We start from the raw sequence: 21,882 nt of genomic DNA, 5'->3' as shown, positions 1-21,882 counted from the left end.
AAGCTCCTTGAAGTCATGTATGACGTGCCACAACTAGAGCACTGCATTCTTCAAACTCGTCTCCATGCAACCAACAAATCTTGGCATCAGCCATGTTGCACAGAGTGAGGAGGAGTATGCGGATGCCAAACGAAAGATACCGTGAAACCATCGTTGGGATGAGTGTGAAAATTTGTTGCAGACTAATTTGATGCATTGTTGAGTTCAGATAGTGCAATACGAGGCCAAGCACACCTCCAGCATCAAGAGATCAACGTTCAATGCGAGGATTAGCATACTGACTGATGTCGTCACGAGGAATGGGTGTATGATACCAGTGTTCCGCGAAGCCAGATGTGAGCATGAAGGTGAATGTGTCCATGTCAAAGCCCATGGTTGTAATGAAGGCTTGGTCATTCTGGCTTGCAAATAAAGTTTGCCATGGGGTACTCAACCGTGGATTAGGAAGTAGCTGCGTGCGGCAGAGATAAAGTCGTTGTGGTTGACGTCTGTTGATTCGTTCTTGCCGAGTCTGCTCGGCTCCCACCAGTACAACAGCTGCGACAATGAGTGCAGATTCTTCTTCATCAATTGCTTCCATCTCTATCTCATTTTGCAGCATGTGATACTGGTAAATGATATCATCCATGATATTCCACTGGCCTACAGTTTGGTTTTTCGTACAGATTATCTTATTGGATGATTTGGTAACTATTTTTCAAAGTCCGGTATATGATGGTCCGCATTATTTTGCCTACGGGAAGTCACCCAGTGATGGAAAAGAAATGAGAATATATATTTTGAAACCATTGTGAGGGGCTGACTTACATAACTGTGTGGGGTCGAATCAAAATTATTTATTCCCCTTATGGAAATTTCTTATGTCAACGATTACATCAGCATTTCGGTTTCACAGCTGCAACACGAAAGAAATTTCCATTTTATTTGGACAGTATGATCTAAGTAGCCTAAATATTTCATTTCAGATGGAAGTACATATATATTACTCTGCAACTAACTAGATGGGCTTGCCCTGCATGCTCGTATCTATTTAACAATATAAAAACATGAATATTCATTTGCTTAACATTTTACGCTCATTTTCGTCATTCTCCTTGCGCCACGATTCTCCCTTGTGCACCACTATTATAATCAGGAATTCTGCAGCACCCAAGAGGCAAGCCCATGCCGTGAACAATATGCCGTCTCCCCAAGCGTTCTACGGCGAGAGCGAGCTAGCGTCAGTATTTGTGAATTACAGCAGATAGCACGGGAACCTACTTGAAGCGGCACAGCAACCATGACTGAAACAAAAGCCAGGGATCCTCGGAATGAGCTATTTGTGGCCACCGCTGCGGCCGAGCGACCAGGGTTGGCATCGACGAGGTACGATAATGTGCTTGCGTACATCCATCTGGAAGAAAATATTAGGATAACCATGACCATAAATAAATCCTTCACACACATTGATGTGAATCCAACAAGGACAAGCATCGAACAAATGACAGCCACGTTGAGATGCTTGTCGCACGCCCAACCATAACCGATGATAAATGGAGGTATCCATGGCATTGCCAGTTTTGCGCTCTCTAATCGCATCTTCGTAAGAAGTCAATCAAGAAAGTTCCCGTGCAAGAGTTTCGGAAAAGTTTACTTCTGCATACCACTGTCCTCCATTCGCTTTCTTCATTCTCCCAACCACCCGGTCAGACCAACGCCCACCAATTATACTCCCAGCGACACTCCCTAGACAAGAAATTAGTCTCTACCGCAATCCAGATGATTATCTCACCGATGCCAAGGCAAAGCAAGACCAAGCCAACGCTTAGCGCGTTATAACCATACACATTGGCGAGAGTGCGTTCGCATGAGTATGATAGGCAATAGTTGAAACCGAAGATAAGTCCTAGTGAAGACGTTAGTGACATAACAAACGAGAAGCCAGCCTTCATTGACCATTAACAGTAAGAATTAGAACGTTGTTCTTTCGTGACAAAATTTGAAAGTATGGTGGAAAAGGATTAATGTCCTTGATTGATAGCCTAATCTTGTCCGGCCCTGGTATAGGCGTCGCGGATGGAATCTTCTCTGGAACAACTGGGTGTTGGGACTGCTTCTCAAGATCGTTGTCGTGCGTTTTGTTCTCGCCGAACTCAGATGCTGCGATGGTAGACTGGCTGAGACGCCGAACAGGTTCCTGGGAGGCAGAACGTCGTTGTAGGGCAGAACAATACGTGAGACTTCGTTCACATCGATATGTGTCCTTGAACAGGATGAGGAAGAAGAGGAAGATGATTACTCCACAGATCAGCAGAAAGTAGAAACTTGCACGCCAGTTGAAGCCCTGTGATAATAACCCTCCGATCACAGGGCCGAGCGCGGGCCCTAAAAGTGGTGCAGCATAGAAGACGCCCATCATGGTCCCGCGTTCGTGAGTATCGTAAATATCGGCCAGGGTCGCAGCTGAAATAGACAAGAAAGCGCTTGACCTGCAGGACATCAATCCGCGCTCAAACTTCTTAGATAAGAGCTCACCCTGCTGCTTGAAGCGCTCGCATGGCGATCATCACTTCGATGGTCTTTGAAAGTGCTAGGATAGCACTCCCTACTACAAATAAAGCCGAGGACAGCAGATAGACGACCTATAATGATCGAGATATGCATTCTTAAATAGATCAACAAAGGCGACCAACCTTACGGCCTGTAATCTCGGCCACGGCGCTCCATATTAGTGGGAAATTGCCTTGTATGAGTATGAACGCCGCTAATGTCCAGCTAATCTGATTATTTGTCGCATGTAGATCATTTTTTATCAGAATGTTCGAGGCTATGAGATGACGTCAACCCGAAAACATTCAATAGGCAAAGGCATGCGACGAACGATTTTGAATGTTACCCGCCAACGCAGACACCATTGTGGCCAGGGACACGATGCATAGGGTTACGGTCTGCAGGTGATACAACGTTAACTGGGCCAGTTGAGAACGTGAATGATGTCTTGAACGCACTTTTCTGGCATAACTCCATTGACGTGGATCGTCGTCGACTGGAACATGTTCTATATCGATTGTATCTTGAGTGCCAGGGGACGGTTTGACATGAGAGTTATGTGGTAGTGATTTGGGTTCAGACACAGGAATCACTTTTGTAGCAGTCACAGTGGCCATGAGTTGCACATGAAGCAGTGGAAGTTGGTAGCCTCTGACGCAAAACGTATCACTTCTTATAGAGTCAAAGGAGTCACTCACAAGATCATATTACGCTCTCCCGAGTACATCCCAATGGTAGCTGGTATGACAAGACGGCTACCGAAAGATGCACCGTGTGCGCACCTTTGCGTGACGGTCATCGAGCTTGGCCATCCACAGCCGGAAATTGTTGAGAGAGAATTCCGGGCAGGGATGTTCCAAGATTTTCAAAGATACTGCCGATTGGGTCCGTCCGCTGTGCTCAAGCGTCGACGGTCACATGTTGCGTTTGCCTCGTGATATTGGTACATTTTTCAAGCGGCAAGTCGAGTCCAATGGCACAACAGGAACCTCTGTTTGAAAGACCTCAACATGGTGCCCACTAACACGAGAGCAGAAGTGACGTTGTCCAGATCGCATATAGGAGCGACATAGCATATAAACAACACCTGCCAAGATGTGAAGCACAGATACAACGTTATAGTCATCTAAATGTACGAGTTTTGTTACCACTCTTAACCTCGCGCATATCTCGCGGTGGTGCGCGAAAATCGCCATACTCTATGGCTCCGGTACCTGTCACCAGTTAGGTAAGCGTGCCCATGATGATAAAGTGACATGTGAGTGAAAGAAGATTGCGGGATACTGCATGATTACAACAAAAGAGATCGAGAAAACAGCCGATCACGTACCCTTGGCTTTTTGCTTCTTTTTCTTCCTCATGTCGAGCTCCTCAGGAGCCGGCGGGAGATCATCTAGCAGGTTCGGCACTGTTGTGTAATCAAATACCTCATCCTCACCCGTGTCGTCCTGATCTCCGGATTGGGATTTGCCCAAAACTGTTGTCTTGATCCGCTTGCGCTTCTTCTGCCTGGCCTGACCCACGACTACAATGGTATCATCTGAAACAGGGGCGAGACGAGGCTGTCGCTGATCGGTAGGAATGAACGGGATTTCTGCTTGTCCAAGGATACCATCAGGTGCTTCTGCTGAAGCCATAGTGGAGACAGGCATCGTTGACTGGGTCGAGGCAGAGCCCGAGGAGACGCTAGATTGGGAGACTGTCTGAGAACCGATTTGAATAATCTAAGTATTGAGATGAAGATAAGATATGTGCAAATGCAGTGATTGGCGTGCCTGTGGTTGGTTAGGCGCAATAACGAGGGTCCGGTGTATCCGTGTCACGAGGTCATTAAATTTCTTTCTACTGGTTGATATACTTGGTACTGAGCTCTGGAAAGAATGATCGCATCATAAAAGTATGCAGGCGAGTGGACTAACTTACTTGAGGCGTCATGCGAGAAGGTAATGAGGTGCCAAATAATGAACTTCGCGAAGCCGAGTATGAACTTCCTTCATCAGCTACTGCGGTCCGCAGGCCGAAGAGAGAGGAGGATGCACGCTGAACGACTGGGGAAGAAACTTTTGCTGACCCCCACAGTTTGGATTTTGCAGTTTCTTCAGCTACGACTTCGATCGAGGCAGTTGAGTCGACTTCTTCGACATCTATGGTCACCGCGACGGTCTCAACAGCAACTCTTGAAAACGTCACTCGCTCCACAGTAGACTTAATGACTTCAGCAAGTTCACCTGCTCTTCGTCGCAGGACGGGCGGAATGCTGGCGCGTGAGAAGAGCGCAAGGAGTTGAGCAGCATTGGAAGGTGACCGCTCGGCCACAATGAAAAGTTGATGATTTGGGAGAACATATCTGGGCACCAGGTTAGTCAATATATGAGCAGAGGAGGCCCGCCAATTCTGTGGAACCACTTCGCCATGGTCCCCGGATATGAAGGCAATTCTTACCGCGTACTCTCATCCTCTTCCCTGGCTATATCCTCCCTCCACCGATGCACTGCCCTGTATACCTGCCCAGTTACACCACCTCGTACACCATTAGTCTCGCTGGCACTGTTGGCCAATGCATTCTTGTTCCATTTTCGCGCAAGCGTATCCCAGCCACCTGTACCTACGCCAAACTCGGCGTCGTATGTTTCGCGGTCATATAACCTTAGAGCAGTACGAATCGAACGTGCCAATACATCATTCAGTAGCACGTGCGCCGGATTGTCGGATATAGTGCCCTTGATTATAGTAGATATTGCGGTCGAAAAAGATGCTTCTGGAGCAGTGATCGTCTGTGCATGCTCGATAAGGGAGAGTCGAAGTTGATCATAGATATATAGCAGGAAGTGAGTATCAGAGCGTGCATATGTGAGCATCTCCTCTGGCAATGGACTTCATAGATTTAAAGTCAGTTGTTATATCTTCAGAGGGAGTTGGAGGTGAAGCAAAGTTGACAACGTATGCAGAACAATAATGGCACAGAAATCACATCATATGGAGCTCATATAACACGGACGCGAATTAGTTCCACAGAACTAACGTTCCATCGGTCCTTATAAAACCATCAAGACGACACGAGTGAAGCGCAATAGTGATGATATGACGGGGATAGACTGACTGAGATAGTTTTGATCGATCCCAATAAGAACATAGGCATCAAACCTAAGGGCGTTACCCCAGGTACGATCCGTCCCGCGATTGGAGGGGGAAGGAAAGAAGAAAAGGCAAAGATAATTGGACATACCGAATGCGCCAATCGGCTAGCTGATACCGCTTATCGGGTATGAAGTCGCAAAATGCCTCTAGCAAATTCACAAGGCCATGCTGCTGAAATTCTAGCGCCCTTGAGGCGTGATATGTGTCGAACAGTCCAACGACAAAAATATTGAAGTCTTGCTGGAGCCACACGATATCACTCTCTGCACCGTGAAATACCTGGAAGTCATAAGAATTAATGAAGCACAAAACTACCCCCTGCAAATTATGCAAGCGTACCTTGACTATCTCGGGATCAGCAAAAATTTCACCGAGTGCGTTGCTTATCGAATCTCGCACACTTGGTACCAGCAAGTCGATTATGAAATCTTCCTCGCGTGTGCTAATCTGCATCAAGCAAAGAAACCCTCTGTATGTGCGGTATGAGTGGTGCTCAAGGTCGACAGCAATTTCTTTCGCTGTTTTGAGCGTTGTAGCCATCGACAAGAGAGCAGACGGTGTCGAGACATATATGTACTTCGAGACGTCGGTACCTGTGAGAGGAGCAGGACGAATAGCGGTAGGGGTTGGAGAGAAGAGATGAGTAGGGAACGTTGGATGGGTGAGCTCATAATAATAGGGGTGCGCTGATCTGCAAAAACTTAGACAGCACTCATCGCAAATTCAGAAAGGACGAACAGCTTCTGCTTTTCTTCCTCGTCTATGCTACCATTTTCGTCTTGGTCGTGGAATATATACCCAAGCGGTACACGAGCACACCACTTGTGCTCAAGAGTACGGGATGGGATGTACGGTGACTCATTCCAATTGTCCACTTTGGTATTGAATAGCAGTTGAGGTTTTGGTAGATGAGAAGCATGCTGTAACGCAGGGTCAAGGCGTCCTCTCGTGGCTTGTGGCTTCTATGGAACGATAAGTACTTAGCAGTTACAAAACAGTATGGATGTACCTTTGATGAATTGTTGTTCTGGTTCAGTAGAGCGGCAACCTTGATAGCGGGCTCTTTCTTACGCCCCAAATAATCATCTAAACACATATCTGTCCTCTCAAAGAGTCTGTCCGCTGTGTCAACAATCAAGGATCTGAAACCATCCAAGACGTCCTCCTCGCCATCCAGTGTGCCACAGCTCACAGTACTGCCATCCATAGAGCCTGCAAGTCGGACAAGCCTATTGGTAAGCCGGAGGACTCGTGTGGATAGCGAGTCAAGCTCTGCAGCAAATGACTCATGTATTGAACGGTGGAATTCTACGTCTGTTGGTAGTGTAGTAGCAGCGAGACGAGCTGTAGCCAGTGCAGCCGATTGCACAGAGGTCGCGTAATCAGAGAATGTGCCGGGCAAGATCATAGAGGCAGATGACCCAGCCACAGTGTTCGTGCTTGCCATGTGTTACAGCACTGAAATCTTTGTCAGTTTCACGTACCTGCTGTGTGTCGGAAAAGAATCTGTGCACACAATGACAGGCCTCGAGGACCCGGAGGAGCTCAACACTTTGCGACTCAGCAAAAACTTTGTCACGTGAGAGATCGAAATAGCGAAGACCGTTTTTCAAATTCCGCTCGCCCGACCGTTTGCCATACACGTGACGTTCTACTCCCAAATAGGAATCTTTGGCGACCCCCGGAAAAAGCACCTCTTTTGTGGAAGTTGACCCGATTTTATTATATAGGATATATGATGATATCAGCGGCTCCGAACCAGTCCCCTGATGTGACTAACTCATGGCTGTACACGCAGTTTGTACGATGATTGCTCGTGCCTTGAAGTGGTAGGGAACCGAAAAATTTTAACCAAGTAACAGGGAATGGTAGATTCTCGTCTGGCAATACCACGAGCGGCTCAACGCGATGTGGAGATGTGATACTGGCACGAAGTCAAGAACTACCTGTTCTGTCTAAAGATAACACCGCTAAGTCTCAGTGACTCCATTCTGGATCGCATATTCTAACAGCCGTCTCTTGGCGCATAGGATAGAATCAATCTATTTCTGCAAACTCCAGACTTGCAAATATGAATCAGATCTTTGATTCAATTCGTAACTTAGCCTTACTAGTTATCTGTACGTTGCATCCCACTTGAAGCTGGCTCCGATGGTGCTGCACTGGATGCATCCCTCTAGCAACCGGCCATTTCGTATACGAAGACATGCGTTTGACAGCCCAAGTGGCCATGCAAGCCGCTCACCAACATAAACCCCGAAATCGACTTTCGATCTCCTTCGATTTCCGTCATGAGTGAGCACATAGTATTGAATGGTGTGCTCAGGGTCACGCTGACCAGAATCCACCTTTCTGTTTATTCCATGCATGTATATTCATTTCAGTCGTTATGCTGGCCTTATTGTGTCGGGGATTGCAGGGAATTTCCGATGATGCTGACTCGGAAATACCTGAGTATAGTGCCTAGCGTCAAATTACGTGCTGACCACAGAAAACGTGTATCAGGCCGTGCAGCATCGACATTGCCACATATAAATGTCCTCGTGTTGTATAATCACTGAGTGATACTTTGGTTGCTGTGAATCGGTCTTTGATCATTGCGTTTGTGGCGGCTGGCCAGAGCGTATTATTCCGAACAGTGAATGGCATGTCCTCTTGATAGTCAGTCTCAAATACGAATAACTTGAATCATATATTCTAACATGCCGAGTGTTAGCGTGTATGCAGAACAAACACCATCTATCCGAATTTGCTTTGTATAAGAGTCCTGCAAGTCATGGATCAAAAAATTCGTGACTTAGGTCCATGTTCGAAAAGCTGACTGTCGGTGCTACACTGGAAGCATCACTCTGGAAACCGGTCTGCTACTAAGACATGCCTCCGATAAACTCAGACCAAGTGGTCATATAACTAAAACCGTAAGACGGCTTTCAATTCCCTTCACATCTTGTCTTTACCGACTTCATCGGCCCCTTGCGGATTTGCAATTGTTTTCAAGTTGGAGCACATAGCATCAGGAATGCCTTTCTTTTGTAGGACAATACAATCTAGTCTATGGGACCCCCGGTGTCCCAATCGCATCTCCAAACATGCGAATGCCCCGATGCGAGGCCCATCAGTCCGCCGTTCCCGCTGGCCGTTTTAGACATGCTGTTTGATGGGTGAGGTCAACTTTTTAAAAACCATGTGCGTGGTAATTACTAGGCTGCATCATAATATCAGATTAACACGTGCTCGGCCGCGAGTAGCGCGCTAGTACAGGATTTGTGGTGCAAACATGTAATGATGGGTGGTCCTTGAAGACAGAAAGAGAGCCCAGGTACTTGTTTGATATGCGCCGAGGTGGGCAAAGTGAAACCATGTAGGCGAGTGAATATGTCGGTGTACAGGTCCAAGATCCTTGAATCTAGTAGCGTCAAATTAAGCACTGACCACTAGAGCGTTTATCAGGTTGCGCAGCATTGCCAACACTGCTATATATACTCAGCAAACAACGTCATATTGTATAATTGCTGAGTCTATGCTGAGTAAGGTATGTTTGCTGTGAACCAGACTCATTGATCGTTGCATTTATTGCCACAGTATGGAACGTACTGTATAAATTAATCTGAACAGTGAACATGATAGTCACCCATTACCCGCCATGAATTCACAATCTCACATGCTGGAAGAGCTAACAGCAAACCTTCAGAGCTGCCAGATTAATATAAACGTGTCAGATGATTTCTTCGGTCACAGTTCTATCAGCGACCCATACCAGGATTTTCCGAGTCAGGTGCTGTGAGTAGTGGTCAGCGTTGATGCAAGTGATATTTTCTGACACCCTCATCGTACGATCAACAGCATCGACAACGTTACACCAGGTGTTTTGCCTGTTTTCCCCGTAGGCTTGTCCTCATCCAGTAACTTCACGGAGCATCAGTAAGTCCCATCCAATCTGAGATTTGAGTCGGTACTTGATCATCTCACAGATTATGGGACAGCTTCGTCACGGATCACATTGCTCCTCCATTGGTCAACACACGGATGGCATCCTTTGTTGAAGCCTTCCTTGTCCGTCTTCAGGCGGTGCACGGTCAACAGCTGACCGTTAATCAGGCAATCTCCATTATCAGGCATGGTGATCTGCAGTCAGTTCATCCTTCCTCGCATTACAATGCACACTTTGGACACTTAGTATCTCCTCCTATGCCACCTGTCGCTGCTGTCGAAGTTTCTCCTATGTCTTTTGACGTTGTGGGCATGGGTCTAGGAACCAGCGCAGATTTTTCCATGGAAAGATTGGCTGTGTCTGACACCGAAAGCGGTTTCGGGATTTACGACATGGATTCTCTTCGTCGTATTTTTGTAGAGGAGAACCGCGTCAAGGTGGAGTGTTTGTGGCCGAAGTGCGGGAAGATACTGATGAAAGACAATCATCCCCGGCATGTACGGGAGTGTCATCAGCAGACCAGGAGAGGAGTTGTGCGCTGAAATGATGGTTTTCACAGATCTAGCAGCTACTTTTCTGATGAATTTTAGTTGACGGTCATATTCAAAACGAAAAGGACGTCTTAGTAGTGTTTTCGATAGAAGATTAGATGTTCGAGGATCAAAGATCCGAGATTTGTATACAATTAGATAATCTCCGATGTGACTGTGCTTTCATATACTGAGTTTATTGCTCCCTAACGATTACTAAGATCATTTTCAGAACAAACCAGTTGCGATATGTGGGCAGAAACTTACCGGGGTGTGCCTCATGCGGCGGTGTTCACTGGTAGGCAAAGCATCACTCAAGCGTATTGATCGGTATACGGGGTTGTACTTAAAATATCGATCACGTGATCGACGCGTGAGCGGGGTTCGAAAAGTTGAACCAACTGCACGGCCACGCGTTGGGCCCCATCCCAGCCTCTCAAGTACTCTAAGTATGGCATCAATAGGTGCAGTCACTAAACAAATCGCTGCCCTCGAAATCTCCTCAAAGAAGCACCAACAATCTTCTCGTCCCGGCCATACCAAGCAACCCTCCCAAACAAATGTTGCCAAACTGCTCACAAAATATGCCGCACCTCATCCCCCCACAGCAAAACCGACTCAACCGTCTGCTCTCCGAAACCAAACGAACACAAATGCTCCAGCTCGAATTAGTAGAGTGGTAACTCCTTCAGAACCTCAGCCCTCACTCGACATCGGCAAGTATGATGGTGGCCTCGAGCTAGACAACGAGAAGAGGGGCGAAAAGGTCTTTGGAGAGGCAGCTGAAGCCCTTGCTCTTGATTCTAGTGTATCGGGGTGAGTAAAGATAACGTTAGTGGCATCTTATCATCAACATCTCCCTCAGAGCACGTCCCACTCGAGAATGGAGTCTCCCCTCATTCGAAATCGGTCGCCCTCTAGGAAAAGGAAAATTTGGGCGCGTATACATGGTCCGCACTAAATGCGAGCCGCAATACATCCTCGCCCTCAAATGCCTGTACAAATCCGAAATCATACAGTCTCGCGTCGAGAAACAGATTCGACGTGAAATAGAAATTCAACAAAACCTTCGGCACCCGAACGTACTCCGCTTGTACGGTTACTTCCATGACGAGAAACGCATTTTCCTCATGCTTGAGTTTGCCGGCAAGGGTGAGTTATACAAGCAGCTCTCAAAGCATGGCAGCTTTTCAGAGAAACGGAGCTCGAGATATATCGATCAGATGGCGGATGCTCTGTCCTACTTGCATGGAAAACACGTCATTCATCGAGATATCAAACCGGAAAATTTGTTGTTGGGGATCAATGGTGAACTCAAGATAGGTGATTTTGGATGGAGTGTACACGCACCTGGCAATAGACGCATGACTCTATGCGGGACGCTCGATTACCTGCCACCTGAGATGGTCGAAGGAAGGGAACATAACGAGAAGGTGGATTACTGGGCTCTGGGTGTACTAACATACGAGTTCTTGGTTGGGAATCCTCCCTTTGAAGATCGGAACAGCGTCAACGGTAAGGAGTCTGTTGCACTTACCCTTTCATTTAGCTGACGCTTGTAATTCAAGCTACTTACCGTCGAATAGCTAAAGTCGACCTCAGAATTCCATCGCTTGTCTCTCCCGAGGCAAGAGACCTAATAACACAGGTATGTCCACGTCGTGGCTCAGTGATCTACAGACCCTGATCACCTTGTAGCTACTCAAATATAATCCTGAAGAGCGTATCCCTTTAACTGATGTCTCACGACACCCGTGGATATTGAAATATCGTCCCAAAGGGACATCCAGAGGCGGAACTGAGGCGTGAATATTGTCGATCTTTATTGTATTAGTCTGGGCCTTTCGGCACTGGTTTGCCATTGGATACCATGTTTTGACTTGAAATGATACCTGCATGAATATTCGTAACTATTTCCTACGGGAGACTAGCGACATCGAACTGTAGATAGAGTGGTGTGTAGTTGACCGCGCGCAACTGGGTCGGTGCGAAGGGCAAGTACGTTCGAAGGAGTCATTTGGTCGTCAAGAACGTTAAAGACTCGGAGCAAAATCAAAATTAAAATTGATACAGTGTATCCGGTATGATCTGGAGTCGTTATCAGCGACAGCTGTAACCGAACGAGCATCGTGTGGGGAAGTTGATTGGGGGTGCCATTCTATCACTCAAAGGAAGGTTTTCAGAAGCATTAGAGTTATTGCGTTCCGCTACACCAGACCTACAAGCGGAGGTTTCGTGACAATGTTTGTGAAGAATAAAAGCGACTGGTACCGGTGATCGGGTCTTTCATGGTTCCAGGAGCAGTCGGTTGGCTGCGGAGAGGCAGCTTATTGTCAAGAGGGCGGCACAATTTTTAGCATACCGGAGCTAGGCAGTAAACATAGGAGTCAGGATAGTGGAGTAAAGGAGTGTTGGTGAGACACATGGATTGCATGCGGTGCACAGAATGCAACACATGCCACTTCGTACATGGTTGGAAGACAAGCACAATAACGCCATGTTAGAAATGTGAAGGGCATACCGAGTGGGTCAAGGAGGCCATACATTTTCCAGATGCAGAGCAGATAATGACTTTTCAAGGGACGACACGGCGGGTATGAAACTTGAGAGTAACAAAATAGATAGGAAACGACAGACGAGACAGAATATGATGTACGGACCATATCGTTGTTTCCAGATGGAAGGAAATTGATTAACGGGGCGGTGGATGGGACATCGGCTCAGACACAAGCAAAGTCATCGCAACATGGAGAATCGAGATCTCATCGTACCGCGCGAACAACATACACCTTCTTCGGATGAATTCTTTGACTTTATTGGGCGAAAGCTGAGATGGAGCCACGCCTGGATGTCTTCAGCCGCAGTTGGAAGGAAGGAGGCACCAGCGATCACACTCTGCCAGAAATTTGAGGGACACCCATTTGGTCCATGACGCCATACATCTGCCAGGCGGACAACGCATGATGACTTGTTCGTGGGACAGCTTGCTGCGGGTATGGGATTTGAAAAGTGGGAGACAGATAGGGGATGACTGGCGAGAGACAGTGAAGCATGGGCCGTAGCGTTGGCTCCAAACGGGAAGAAAGTGGTCAGCGGTAGTAAGGATCTTGAAGTGAGGTTATGAGTCATCGACACAGACACAGGAAAAGTGATCGAGAAATAGATGGGGCATACAAAAGGAGTGAACTCTGTCTGCTGGAGTCGAGATGGTCGGCGAGTCTTGAGCGGATCCGAAGATGGGACCGCAAGACAATGAAACGTGAAAAATGTAAAGACGATTCTCGCACCGATTGAGACAGTGCATTATTGCGTGTACGCAGCCGTCTGATCACCGGACGTGACTATGTTTGCTGGATCTGGACAGCCTTGTATTACCATGAGCAGCCAGGTAACGAGCCTATAGTCTGGACAAACACTTATCGCAGGGGCAGACATACCTCAATCAGGACATGGGTTGGAAACAAATTGTGGAGTTGGAGGGCAGAGTCTATTTCATTGCTATAACTCCGAACGGCCGCATCCTCGCAGGCGCATCGCACCGACAAGACAACACGTGTATCTTGTTACGGAGCTGATTTTAGGAAATAATAGACTGCAATGGCGCCCAACACGCAAAGCTGTAGCCAAAATTGTCAGCTTGTACTTTGTGTAATGGCATAGTGAGAACGAGAGGAGGGGTTATGCTTTGCCAGAACAGAGAACAGTGCATTCTATCAACATTTTATATATAACGCTGGAGGTTATGACCAACTCGAATGGGTGCATTCGAAATTTGTTCCTAGGAATTGGTGCTGTCCACCGCCGTCACGATATCATAACAGTGTCGATTGTCAAGTGCAATGTTTTATGCCATGGTGAGTCCTGTACGTAGAATTGGAAAATTGCAATAAGTCCATGACGAAAATTTGGACAATCTGTAGGGGCAGGTCGATTTGCTCTTGGGAAATTATATTGGTATTAAAAGTCATTTATTCCCTGTCTACTAGGAACGAACAACAGCGAACAGCATATCGTCTAGTTAGCGTCCCAATAATCACACCTGATCATCCTGCGAGTGTGACTATAAGTGCATTGCCTGATGCAAACGATGAAAGCAATTAACCTTTAATAGGTCATAGATGACATGTCTGAGCGAATGCGATTGTAATCAAGAAGACCATCAAGCGGGCCAAGAGCTGCAATGGCAATCTACAAAGGAGTGATTAGGTGAATGCGCCCAGCTTCAGTTCAGGAAAAACTCTTACGTCTTTGTCCCACAGGTATTTCTGTGCGACGCGCTTGATCTCGTCCGTGGTCACAGCATCAACGGCAGACTCGATCTGCTGAGGGGTGAGACGGCGACCAGTGGTGACAAGTTGCCTTCCAATGTCTTCGGCAATAGCAGTCGTCCCGTCAAGAGAGAGCAACAAACCGGCCTTAAGCTGGCTCTTAGCGCGCTCAACCTCAACATCAGTCGGTGCCATAGACATCCGGCACCATTCCTTCAGAGTGAAATGTGTCATATCATCAAGGTTCATGAGATTCTCGGACACAAGGTAAATGCCCCAGAGACCAGTGTCGGAGTAAGATGTGGAGAAAGACATGAATGAGTTAGCAAGGTTGTTCGATGAGACGATGTGGGAAAGGCGGGATGAGAGGAGAGGAGAAGCCCCGAGGGAGCGGTCCCAGTTGCCCATGATGCTCTGCATTACCTGCATGGGGAAGTAGTCAGGTGAGCTCCAACCAACACCCTCAACGGCAATGGCGACGTGTGCACAAGGAATTGCATCATCACGGAGCCGAACGTCCGAACCGACAAAGTTCGAACGAGGATGAGCAAGACGGCCAAGAGGAATCGGGTTTGGCGAGGTGGGAAGAGAAGAGAAATGCTTTTCAGCGAGGTTAACGAGCTCTTGGTGGTCAACACCTCCGGCACCAACGAGAACCATGCGGTCAGCAGTGTAGTTGGTTTTAATGTAGGAATCGAGGTCGTCACGCTTGATGGAGAGAATATTGGCCTTAGGGCCAAGAATGGTACGACCAAGCGGTTGGTCTACAAAAATTGATGAATGAGTTGTAAAGCGAGTATTGAAGTGAGAGACGCACGTTGGAATGCAACAGCATGAAGGTGATCGAACACGACCTCCTCGAGCTGCTTGTCGACTTCCTGCTGTTCTCGAAGGATGACATCACGTTCCCTTTCAACCGCTGTGGTCTCCAATTTGGAATTCTGCAGAATGTCGGAAATGATATCAACGGCGACCGGAACATCCTTTCGGAAGCTTTTTGCATAGTACACAGTCTGCTCGCGAGAGGTGTACGCATTTAGATGTGCGCCAAGGTTTTCGACCTCGAGTTCCAACGCGTGTTGGTTGCGACGTTTGGTGCCCTTGAAGGCCATATGCTCAAGGAAGTGAGCAGTGCCATTAGTTTTGTCAGTCTCGGCACGGGAACCGGCATCAATCCAGACGCCAATTGTTGCGGTCTGTGCATGAGGATGAGATTCTGTTGCGACAGTTAGGCCATTGGAAAGAGTTGTTGTTTGGGTGATGGGAGATGGAATGTTCACAGCTGTCGCAAATGAGCGCAAGGGACGCTGGTTGGGGATGAAAATCAAAGTAAAACGACATAGAAAAGTCCAGAAACTTACAGGGTTGCGTGCTGAAGTCCTGAGTGAACGGGCTAGCGACGCCGACAGTGCTCTGGAGACCATACCGAAGAGGACAGAGTAAACGAAAGGCTGCGCTTACCAAAATATTCACCTCTTCGGGAGTTCTCGGTCTCGCGGCTTATTCCGACACATTTAAACTTCCGCTTTCAATGGCTTAGCCCGTTTAGCATTGGTATATTTGGATGATCTATAGGATCTATAAAGACCTCACTCACAAAAATAGACCTCGTCAGCTGTCATGTCACTGACCAACGCGTTGGACATGCACAATTCATGTTTCTTTTTGTGATATTCTTGGACGGACTCACTGACTTTTCTAGTGCACTCCCTAAATGTTCCGATCACACCTCCCGTTCAATATTTGTCGCAGAAACATGTCCTGCACCTCACAATCACACAATCAGGCCAATTCTTTTTTGGCTCGCCAATGATTTGCCCCCAGAAATCCTTTCACATCTCAAATTCAGTGGCTGTCCTGACACCGCAATTAATTCTTCCTTCAAGCTAGGGAGCGCAGCCCAGGTAAGGATACTTCTTTCAAATGCCCGGGTGTCGATCGATATGAGAAAGCCCCCTTGAGACATCTATCGGCCTATCAGGCCTAGCAGCTGCATATATCCTTTATCTGAGGACCGGAAATATGCAAGACGTCAGTGTCAATGCACGCCACGCTATTCTAGACATATCTAGGTCACTCTTTCCTCTATCTTCTATTTCATCTCACTCAACCAAAGCAGTGAATCTTGGTACACCGTAGATGGCCAGATGCCAACTAAGTCCATGCAGGATTACCTAGCAGGGATATACAGAACCAAGGACAATAGTTTTGTTCGTCTACACACCAACTTTCCGCAGTAGGTTTACAACAATTTTTAGGCAGGTTTTAGTGGCTAATCATCACCGAAGTCATCGACAGGGCATTCTCAATATTTTGCAATGTGATCCCACTCGTGAAGCAGTTCAAGCTGCGTTATTGCAATGGAATGCGAAAGATTTCGAAGATGAGGCAGTAAAGCAGAAAATGTGTGTCAGTGCCTATAGGTCATTTGAGGAGTGGGACAAGCATCCGCACGCAGCTGCATTAAGAGGAACCCCTCCAGTTCAGCTCATCAAGATCGGAGACGCTCCCAAGCGAGACATCAAGGAGTCTCCACAGTTCCCTCCAGGGAATTAGAGTGTTAGACCTGTGCCGGGTGCTTTCTGGACCGGTGTGCGGCCGTGCGCTCGCAGGTACGTAACAATATTACTTTCTGAAAGTGATCCGGGTTGCATTATTGATCTACAAAATTGACAGCATATGGGGCTGACGTGCTCCTCGTGACCTCCCCAAATCTTCCTGATTTACCCGTGCTTGATATTGATACGTCTCGCGGCAAGCGCACGACACAGCTCGATCTCACCCAAGCCTCACAACATGACCGCCTGAAAGAATTAGTCGAAGATGCTGATGTATTCCTGCAAGCATACCGACCAAGTGGCCTTCAGGAAAAAGGGTTTGGATCTCAGGAACTTGCTAGAGTTCGGCCTGGTATTGTATGCGCCAATCTGACAGCGTATGGTTGGGAGGGTCCCTGGAAGCATAAGCGCGGCGTAATACTTTTACAACTTTCATTATTATACTTTCTGATAATGAGATCTCTAGTTCGACTCGCTCGTGCAGACTGCTACGGGCTTCAATTGGGCGGAGTCTGAAGCTTTTGCCAAGTTCAATGGGCAGCCCGTCACGGATAAGCCAGAACCTCGGGCACTCCCTGTGCAAGCCTTGGATCATGTCGCAGGGTCCTTCCTCGCTTTTGGAATTCAAGCTGCAATCGCAAAAACGATCACTGTGAGTCCTCAGGCCCAGTGAAAACCCACTATGGTGTGGCACGATGGGAACGGGCGTGATATGTTTTTTTTTCTCACCTACGCAAAAAATCAGAGACAGACATATGACGTCGGTAGGAATCACATATATTGCATGATGGGGCACGATCTCCTCCGACGACATAAGTTTTTCGTTCAATTTTCAGATAAAATCATATAACACCATATAATTTAGTACAGTAGAATACATGGATTGATATGACGAGAAACGATATGCTACGACAGTGCATGACATGAGTAGTACTAGGTATCGCGGCAGCATACAGGCAGGTGCAGGGCGCGTAGCAGCTGGAACTGCATGGGTAAACCTGTGGGTGTGGGCAGTCGTACTCGCACCTGTACCCGTTTCCCTGCGGATATCAACGTGTCACTGTAAAGAATATAGGAAACAATGTGTGCGTGAATCCATCGTAGAATGAGTGAAATATGGGGGAACGCTAAGTAGAGAGTCAGTGTTCGCTAAGAAGGCTCGGAAGACGAGATCACGCACCGTCTGAGAGCATGCCATGACCAGAGCAGAGCACCATCAGCGTCCAGTAAGCAGGCCAAAAGATGAGAGCAAGAAGACTCACACTGACAGCCTTTGGCGAAGAAAAGATGCCAGAGACCCTCCAATGACTCAAGTGGAACTGGCGGGTGCCCATGTGTGCTCTTCGAACGCATATACCCACCCTTTCGATTCCTGTTAAAAAAATCAAGCCTGTTTATGAATGATAACAATACCACTTACACATATGGCCTTGGGAGACAAAAAAAATTGGCGTACGACTCAAATACAATGTTAATGATGATGTCATGCCACATTGTGTGAGAGTTCTGCAAATACAATGCAATGTGCGCGCGATACGATGCGAAGCTCCGAAGGATCGGAAGAAACGATGCAAAACGACAAACTGTAATGTAAGGACGATGCAAAGTGACGCAAGGAACGACGCTAAACAATGTGGCTACAATTTGCTTTTCATAATCTACCCTATCAACGATGTTACAATCAGAAAATAATCAGATCCCATCGTGCCACGCCATAGTGGGTTTTCACTGGGCCTCAGGCCCTAGCAACGTTCGTCGTCGTCAAATTCTTAAATCATCTTATTGGGCAGGAAGGTGGCTCTTGGGAAGTCCGTGTCTCTCAGGCTTTAGCAGCAGTTGCGCAGTGGCTCCGATCACTCGGGCAACTTCCGCCAGATACCGCATTCGGAGATGGGGAACCTCTACCAAAGCGAATGATCCCACCGGACTCAGAGGTAGCTGCATCATCGGTCACACTCCACGAGGCGACAGGCGATAAAAGGGACGTTGAAGGGCGTCTCAGGATGATGACAGCTATTCGCCATGCAGCGCAGCTATCCGTTACGCCGGTCAAAGATGTGGAAGCTCCAATGGGTTTGAATCGGCATCAACCTGTGTGGTTGCCGCGTGCTTAGATGACAGATGCCAAGGAAAGTTGGATTAACTACTGACGGATTTCCGTCGCCAGAGTTTTTTCAGTACAATACGACAAAACCCATCAATACTCATAATTAAAGTCGATCCATGCTGGTATGCCCTCGAATACTTCCTCTAGTGTAAAGGATGATGCTTGATCGGAAGTCAGAATGTGGTCTTGCTCTACACGTGCAGACGTATCCCCTCCAGGACCTGCGAGGAGGCGAGCTGCGTAAGAATCTGACACTGGCAGCGTGGGTGCAGGAGGCTTACCAGACGAATTAAACTCGGCATAAAAAGTGGTGTCTGGAATGCTTGCTCTGCCATAAAAGATCAGCGATCGGCGCCGTCTCCCTGCAACAATGCTTACTTTCCGGACCAAGAACTGAAACCTGCAGGTCGAATACTCTCGTCCATGTAGGTGTTTAAGTACACGGCAACGGCCATTGTATTCCATGGGCGTCCTAGAGGAGGCAACTCAAACTCAACAACACAAACATGCCTTCCATTTCTCAGCTTACCGAGAGAGCAGCCGGAATCAGTCTTAGTGGTAATATTGGCATCCGGGGACTGTATTCAAAATGAAAATGGTCATTAAAGAAACACGAGCATCAGACCAGAAAACTGACCCGAATGATTTTAGAATCGGCGATGTATGCCCCATTCCTGGTACCACTCGTCCCTCGCCAGGCTGTGATACCTCCACCACAAGCTCGGTTGGCCAAAATAACGTTTTGGAACCAGCTATTCCAAAAAGTTACTCGAGGAGTTTATACATGTATTGATATACACTTACGCCATGCCAAATCCGAATAGGTCTTGCCACAACATCAGCAGCTGCAATCCGGCGACTGTTCAAAGACAACATGACTTACAATCAGTCTGACCGTATATTATGCTGTCAACGACATATGTGGATGCGTTGCTCCCAGTGTACCACGTATCTTGATAGCTGGCAAATGTGCAGCCATAGAAGGAAGCATTTGCATAGCTGATGGCGGTGACAAGGGCTTGAGAAATCGAGTAGTTGGCCTGAATCGGGTGAGATTGTGAAGATGTGCAATTGAAAGACAAAAATCGACGCTTACAGCACGATTTTCGAAGTCGATATTGTACGCCCTGAAGTTAGTATTACCAAACATCTCTCCATTGGAAGGTGCAATAGTGAAAGTTGCGGTCTCCTCGTCGTTTAGCCCAGACTTGACATATAAATTGTTCCAAATATGAACAAGGTTGCGCTGAGAGGCATTCCCCGCTGGATCGTAAGCGGTGGAAGGATCAAGTTGACCCTATACAAAATAGATATCTCGGTGATTGAACTTTACACATGAGAAAGTTATGATTACCAGAAGGGTGAGCGGTGCAGACCGCGCAATATTAACCATTTCAAAGTATTCTCCTTCTCCAATCAGAATTACAGCGTCGCCCGTCTGTGGCCTGTGGGAATATCAGGACAGGAGACAAAAAGAATCAGGCAGTCACCTACAAAGACTCTATAGCAGCTTGGACACCTGTAAAATCTGCCCTGCTATCTGTGGGTGAGACATACAGGGTTCCTGATGGGCACCCAGTTAACGGAGAGGTTTCCGCATCCTTTTGCAATTGGCACGCAAGATATTCAGGGGAAAGCGCCTGAATTTGCACAGCTAAGCCAGCTAGAAGTGCAACAAGGAATGTAAGGCGAGTCAAATATAGTCCCATCGGTGCGTCGCCTGCGAGAGGGGGGGTATGGGGTTAAAAGTTAATCGGCCACCATCGCTTTTCGCGTTTATATACTGTAAAAGTCTCATCACAAAACTAAATTTCCAGGCTAGCGATGTCACTTAGGGATGCAAAAGAGCCGGAAAGGTAGCAATGACGACGCAAAAACGAAGCACTACCTCAAATTCAAGAAACTTGAATTTAACAATTTGTATCCGAGGTGATCCAGTCGTAACCAAGTCGCAACCGTAGTACGGGGACCAAGCGTGGGAGAGCACCCAAGTCCGTCTGACGAGGCTCATCACTGTTGAACGGGTCGGCAATGGGCTCAGGGTGGTCTTCCTTGTAAGCCCGATTGTGACTAGGGCGTGGTCCAACGCAGGACGTAACAGCTGAAGTCGCGGCAAACCATGGCCCTCAGATCGCTGTCATGTTTACTCAAATCAGACCAGACGTACCTGGACTACGACAATGCCGCACTGAAGCGGGAAGTGATATCACCAGGCTATTGACATTGTGATCGAATCAAGGAGGGCTGCAAATATCAGGGTCATGCGATGCGAGATATCTAATCCAGAAACACCCTCGTTCATGAGCGACATTGAGAATGAGCTGAAGTGAGGAAGCTTTTGCCTGGATTAATTGTCTCCATCAGTAATAGTGATTAATGACAAGTAGGAACTTCGGTTAGTGGATAAGCGTAACGCCCTGGTGGCGCTGTCGAACAGCCTAATATTCCATTGTCATATCCGTTCTAAATCCCTGACTACACTCATTAGCTTATTCATTCTTCAGTTTCTCGATGTCGCAACTATCGATATTCTTACCAACGGTCATTGTACCTTACCACCCTAAGCGTTGTCTTGACTCTCTTATAATTTATGTCAATCTTAGGTATTTTTGACTCGATTATCCATACCGAACTGTACACACTCTTCTCGATGATAGCCAACACGGTCACAATAAGTTGTTTAATTAGAGCAGGCGAGACTCGGACGCGATTGACGACGAACATTATTACGCCTTCACAAATCTACACAGATGAGTCGGACTCGGGCCCGACTACGCTGCTCCCCTTCTAATGTGTGCTCAATGCCATACGAAGTTGCAAA

General features: G+C 47.3%; 8 protein-coding genes across 8 annotated transcripts; 3 read left to right on the top strand and 5 right to left on the bottom strand.

Annotated features, from left to right (window-relative positions):
- Nucleotides 1-250: 250 nt before the first annotated feature.
- EDB93DRAFT_1263357 (uncharacterized protein) lies at nucleotides 251-628 on the bottom strand (the record flags this gene model as incomplete). Its single annotated transcript, XM_041454205.1, has 1 exon — nucleotides 251-628. The coding sequence occupies one exon, from the start codon at nucleotides 626-628 to the stop codon at nucleotides 251-253; it is 378 nt and encodes a 125-aa protein (XP_041302191.1).
- Nucleotides 629-901: 273 nt separating this feature from the next.
- On the bottom strand, nucleotides 902-3,398 carry EDB93DRAFT_75917 (vacuolar DHA amino acid exporter). The gene is made up of 10 exons (XM_041457354.1): nucleotides 2,988-3,398; nucleotides 2,861-2,927; nucleotides 2,673-2,806; nucleotides 2,515-2,621; nucleotides 1,936-2,468; nucleotides 1,772-1,885; nucleotides 1,634-1,725; nucleotides 1,445-1,578; nucleotides 1,261-1,393; nucleotides 902-1,198 (listed from the first exon to the last, which is right to left on the bottom strand). The coding sequence occupies exons 1-10, from the start codon at nucleotides 3,144-3,146 to the stop codon at nucleotides 1,055-1,057; spliced, it is 1,617 nt and encodes a 538-aa protein (XP_041302190.1). The 5' UTR covers nucleotides 3,147-3,398; the 3' UTR covers nucleotides 902-1,054.
- Nucleotides 3,399-3,651: 253 nt separating this feature from the next.
- EDB93DRAFT_1094754 (ribonuclease H-like domain-containing protein) lies at nucleotides 3,652-7,114 on the bottom strand (the record flags this gene model as incomplete). Its single annotated transcript, XM_041446632.1, has 9 exons — nucleotides 3,652-3,743; nucleotides 3,860-4,253; nucleotides 4,329-4,400; nucleotides 4,453-4,876; nucleotides 4,972-5,403; nucleotides 5,756-5,946; nucleotides 6,007-6,358; nucleotides 6,406-6,629; nucleotides 6,677-7,114. 9 exons carry the CDS (start codon nucleotides 7,112-7,114, stop codon nucleotides 3,652-3,654), a joined length of 2,619 nt encoding a protein of 872 aa, XP_041302189.1.
- Nucleotides 7,115-9,261: 2,147 nt separating this feature from the next.
- EDB93DRAFT_1179701 (uncharacterized protein) lies at nucleotides 9,262-10,423 on the top strand. Its single transcript, XM_041450616.1, has 4 exons — nucleotides 9,262-9,445; nucleotides 9,509-9,588; nucleotides 9,639-10,344; nucleotides 10,396-10,423. Exons 1-3 carry the CDS (start codon nucleotides 9,311-9,313, stop codon nucleotides 10,138-10,140), a joined length of 717 nt encoding a protein of 238 aa, XP_041302188.1. The 5' UTR covers nucleotides 9,262-9,310; the 3' UTR covers nucleotides 10,141-10,344; nucleotides 10,396-10,423.
- Nucleotides 10,424-10,540: 117 nt separating this feature from the next.
- EDB93DRAFT_75824 (kinase-like protein) lies at nucleotides 10,541-11,996 on the top strand. Its single transcript, XM_041457348.1, has 4 exons — nucleotides 10,541-10,944; nucleotides 10,994-11,643; nucleotides 11,697-11,776; nucleotides 11,827-11,996. Exons 1-4 carry the CDS (start codon nucleotides 10,580-10,582, stop codon nucleotides 11,935-11,937), a joined length of 1,206 nt encoding a protein of 401 aa, XP_041302187.1. The 5' UTR covers nucleotides 10,541-10,579; the 3' UTR covers nucleotides 11,938-11,996.
- Nucleotides 11,997-13,786: 1,790 nt separating this feature from the next.
- EDB93DRAFT_1234000 (Metalloenzyme, LuxS/M16 peptidase-like protein) lies at nucleotides 13,787-15,846 on the bottom strand. Its single transcript, XM_041451319.1, has 4 exons — nucleotides 15,758-15,846; nucleotides 15,214-15,703; nucleotides 14,373-15,160; nucleotides 13,787-14,316 (listed from the first exon to the last, which is right to left on the bottom strand). Exons 1-4 carry the CDS (start codon nucleotides 15,818-15,820, stop codon nucleotides 14,233-14,235), a joined length of 1,425 nt encoding a protein of 474 aa, XP_041302186.1. The 5' UTR covers nucleotides 15,821-15,846; the 3' UTR covers nucleotides 13,787-14,232.
- A 205-nt stretch (nucleotides 15,847-16,051) lies between these two features.
- On the top strand, nucleotides 16,052-19,068 carry EDB93DRAFT_1323291 (CoA-transferase family III; the record flags this gene model as incomplete). Its single annotated transcript, XM_041454983.1, has 9 exons — nucleotides 16,052-16,097; nucleotides 16,149-16,300; nucleotides 16,359-16,468; nucleotides 16,516-16,632; nucleotides 16,685-16,877; nucleotides 16,945-17,008; nucleotides 17,073-17,368; nucleotides 17,421-17,606; nucleotides 18,745-19,068. 9 exons carry the CDS (start codon nucleotides 16,052-16,054, stop codon nucleotides 19,066-19,068), a joined length of 1,488 nt encoding a protein of 495 aa, XP_041302185.1.
- Nucleotides 19,069-19,151: 83 nt separating this feature from the next.
- EDB93DRAFT_1243237 (carbohydrate esterase family 8 protein) lies at nucleotides 19,152-20,770 on the bottom strand (the record flags this gene model as incomplete). Its single annotated transcript, XM_041452117.1, has 10 exons — nucleotides 19,152-19,282; nucleotides 19,343-19,389; nucleotides 19,440-19,533; nucleotides 19,591-19,639; nucleotides 19,699-19,813; nucleotides 19,866-19,887; nucleotides 19,945-20,101; nucleotides 20,158-20,358; nucleotides 20,416-20,506; nucleotides 20,556-20,770. The coding sequence occupies 10 exons, from the start codon at nucleotides 20,768-20,770 to the stop codon at nucleotides 19,152-19,154; spliced, it is 1,122 nt and encodes a 373-aa protein (XP_041302184.1).
- Nucleotides 20,771-21,882: the final 1,112 nt, after the last annotated feature.

The sequence above is a fragment of the Suillus bovinus genome, assembly GCF_016758785.1.
Source record: "Suillus bovinus strain UH-Sbo-P2 chromosome Unknown EDB93scaffold_102, whole genome shotgun sequence".
Taxonomy (NCBI): domain Eukaryota; kingdom Fungi; phylum Basidiomycota; class Agaricomycetes; order Boletales; family Suillaceae; genus Suillus; species Suillus bovinus.
The sequence above is the reverse complement of the archived record's forward strand: the minus strand, read 5'-3'. Positions and strand labels throughout refer to the sequence as shown.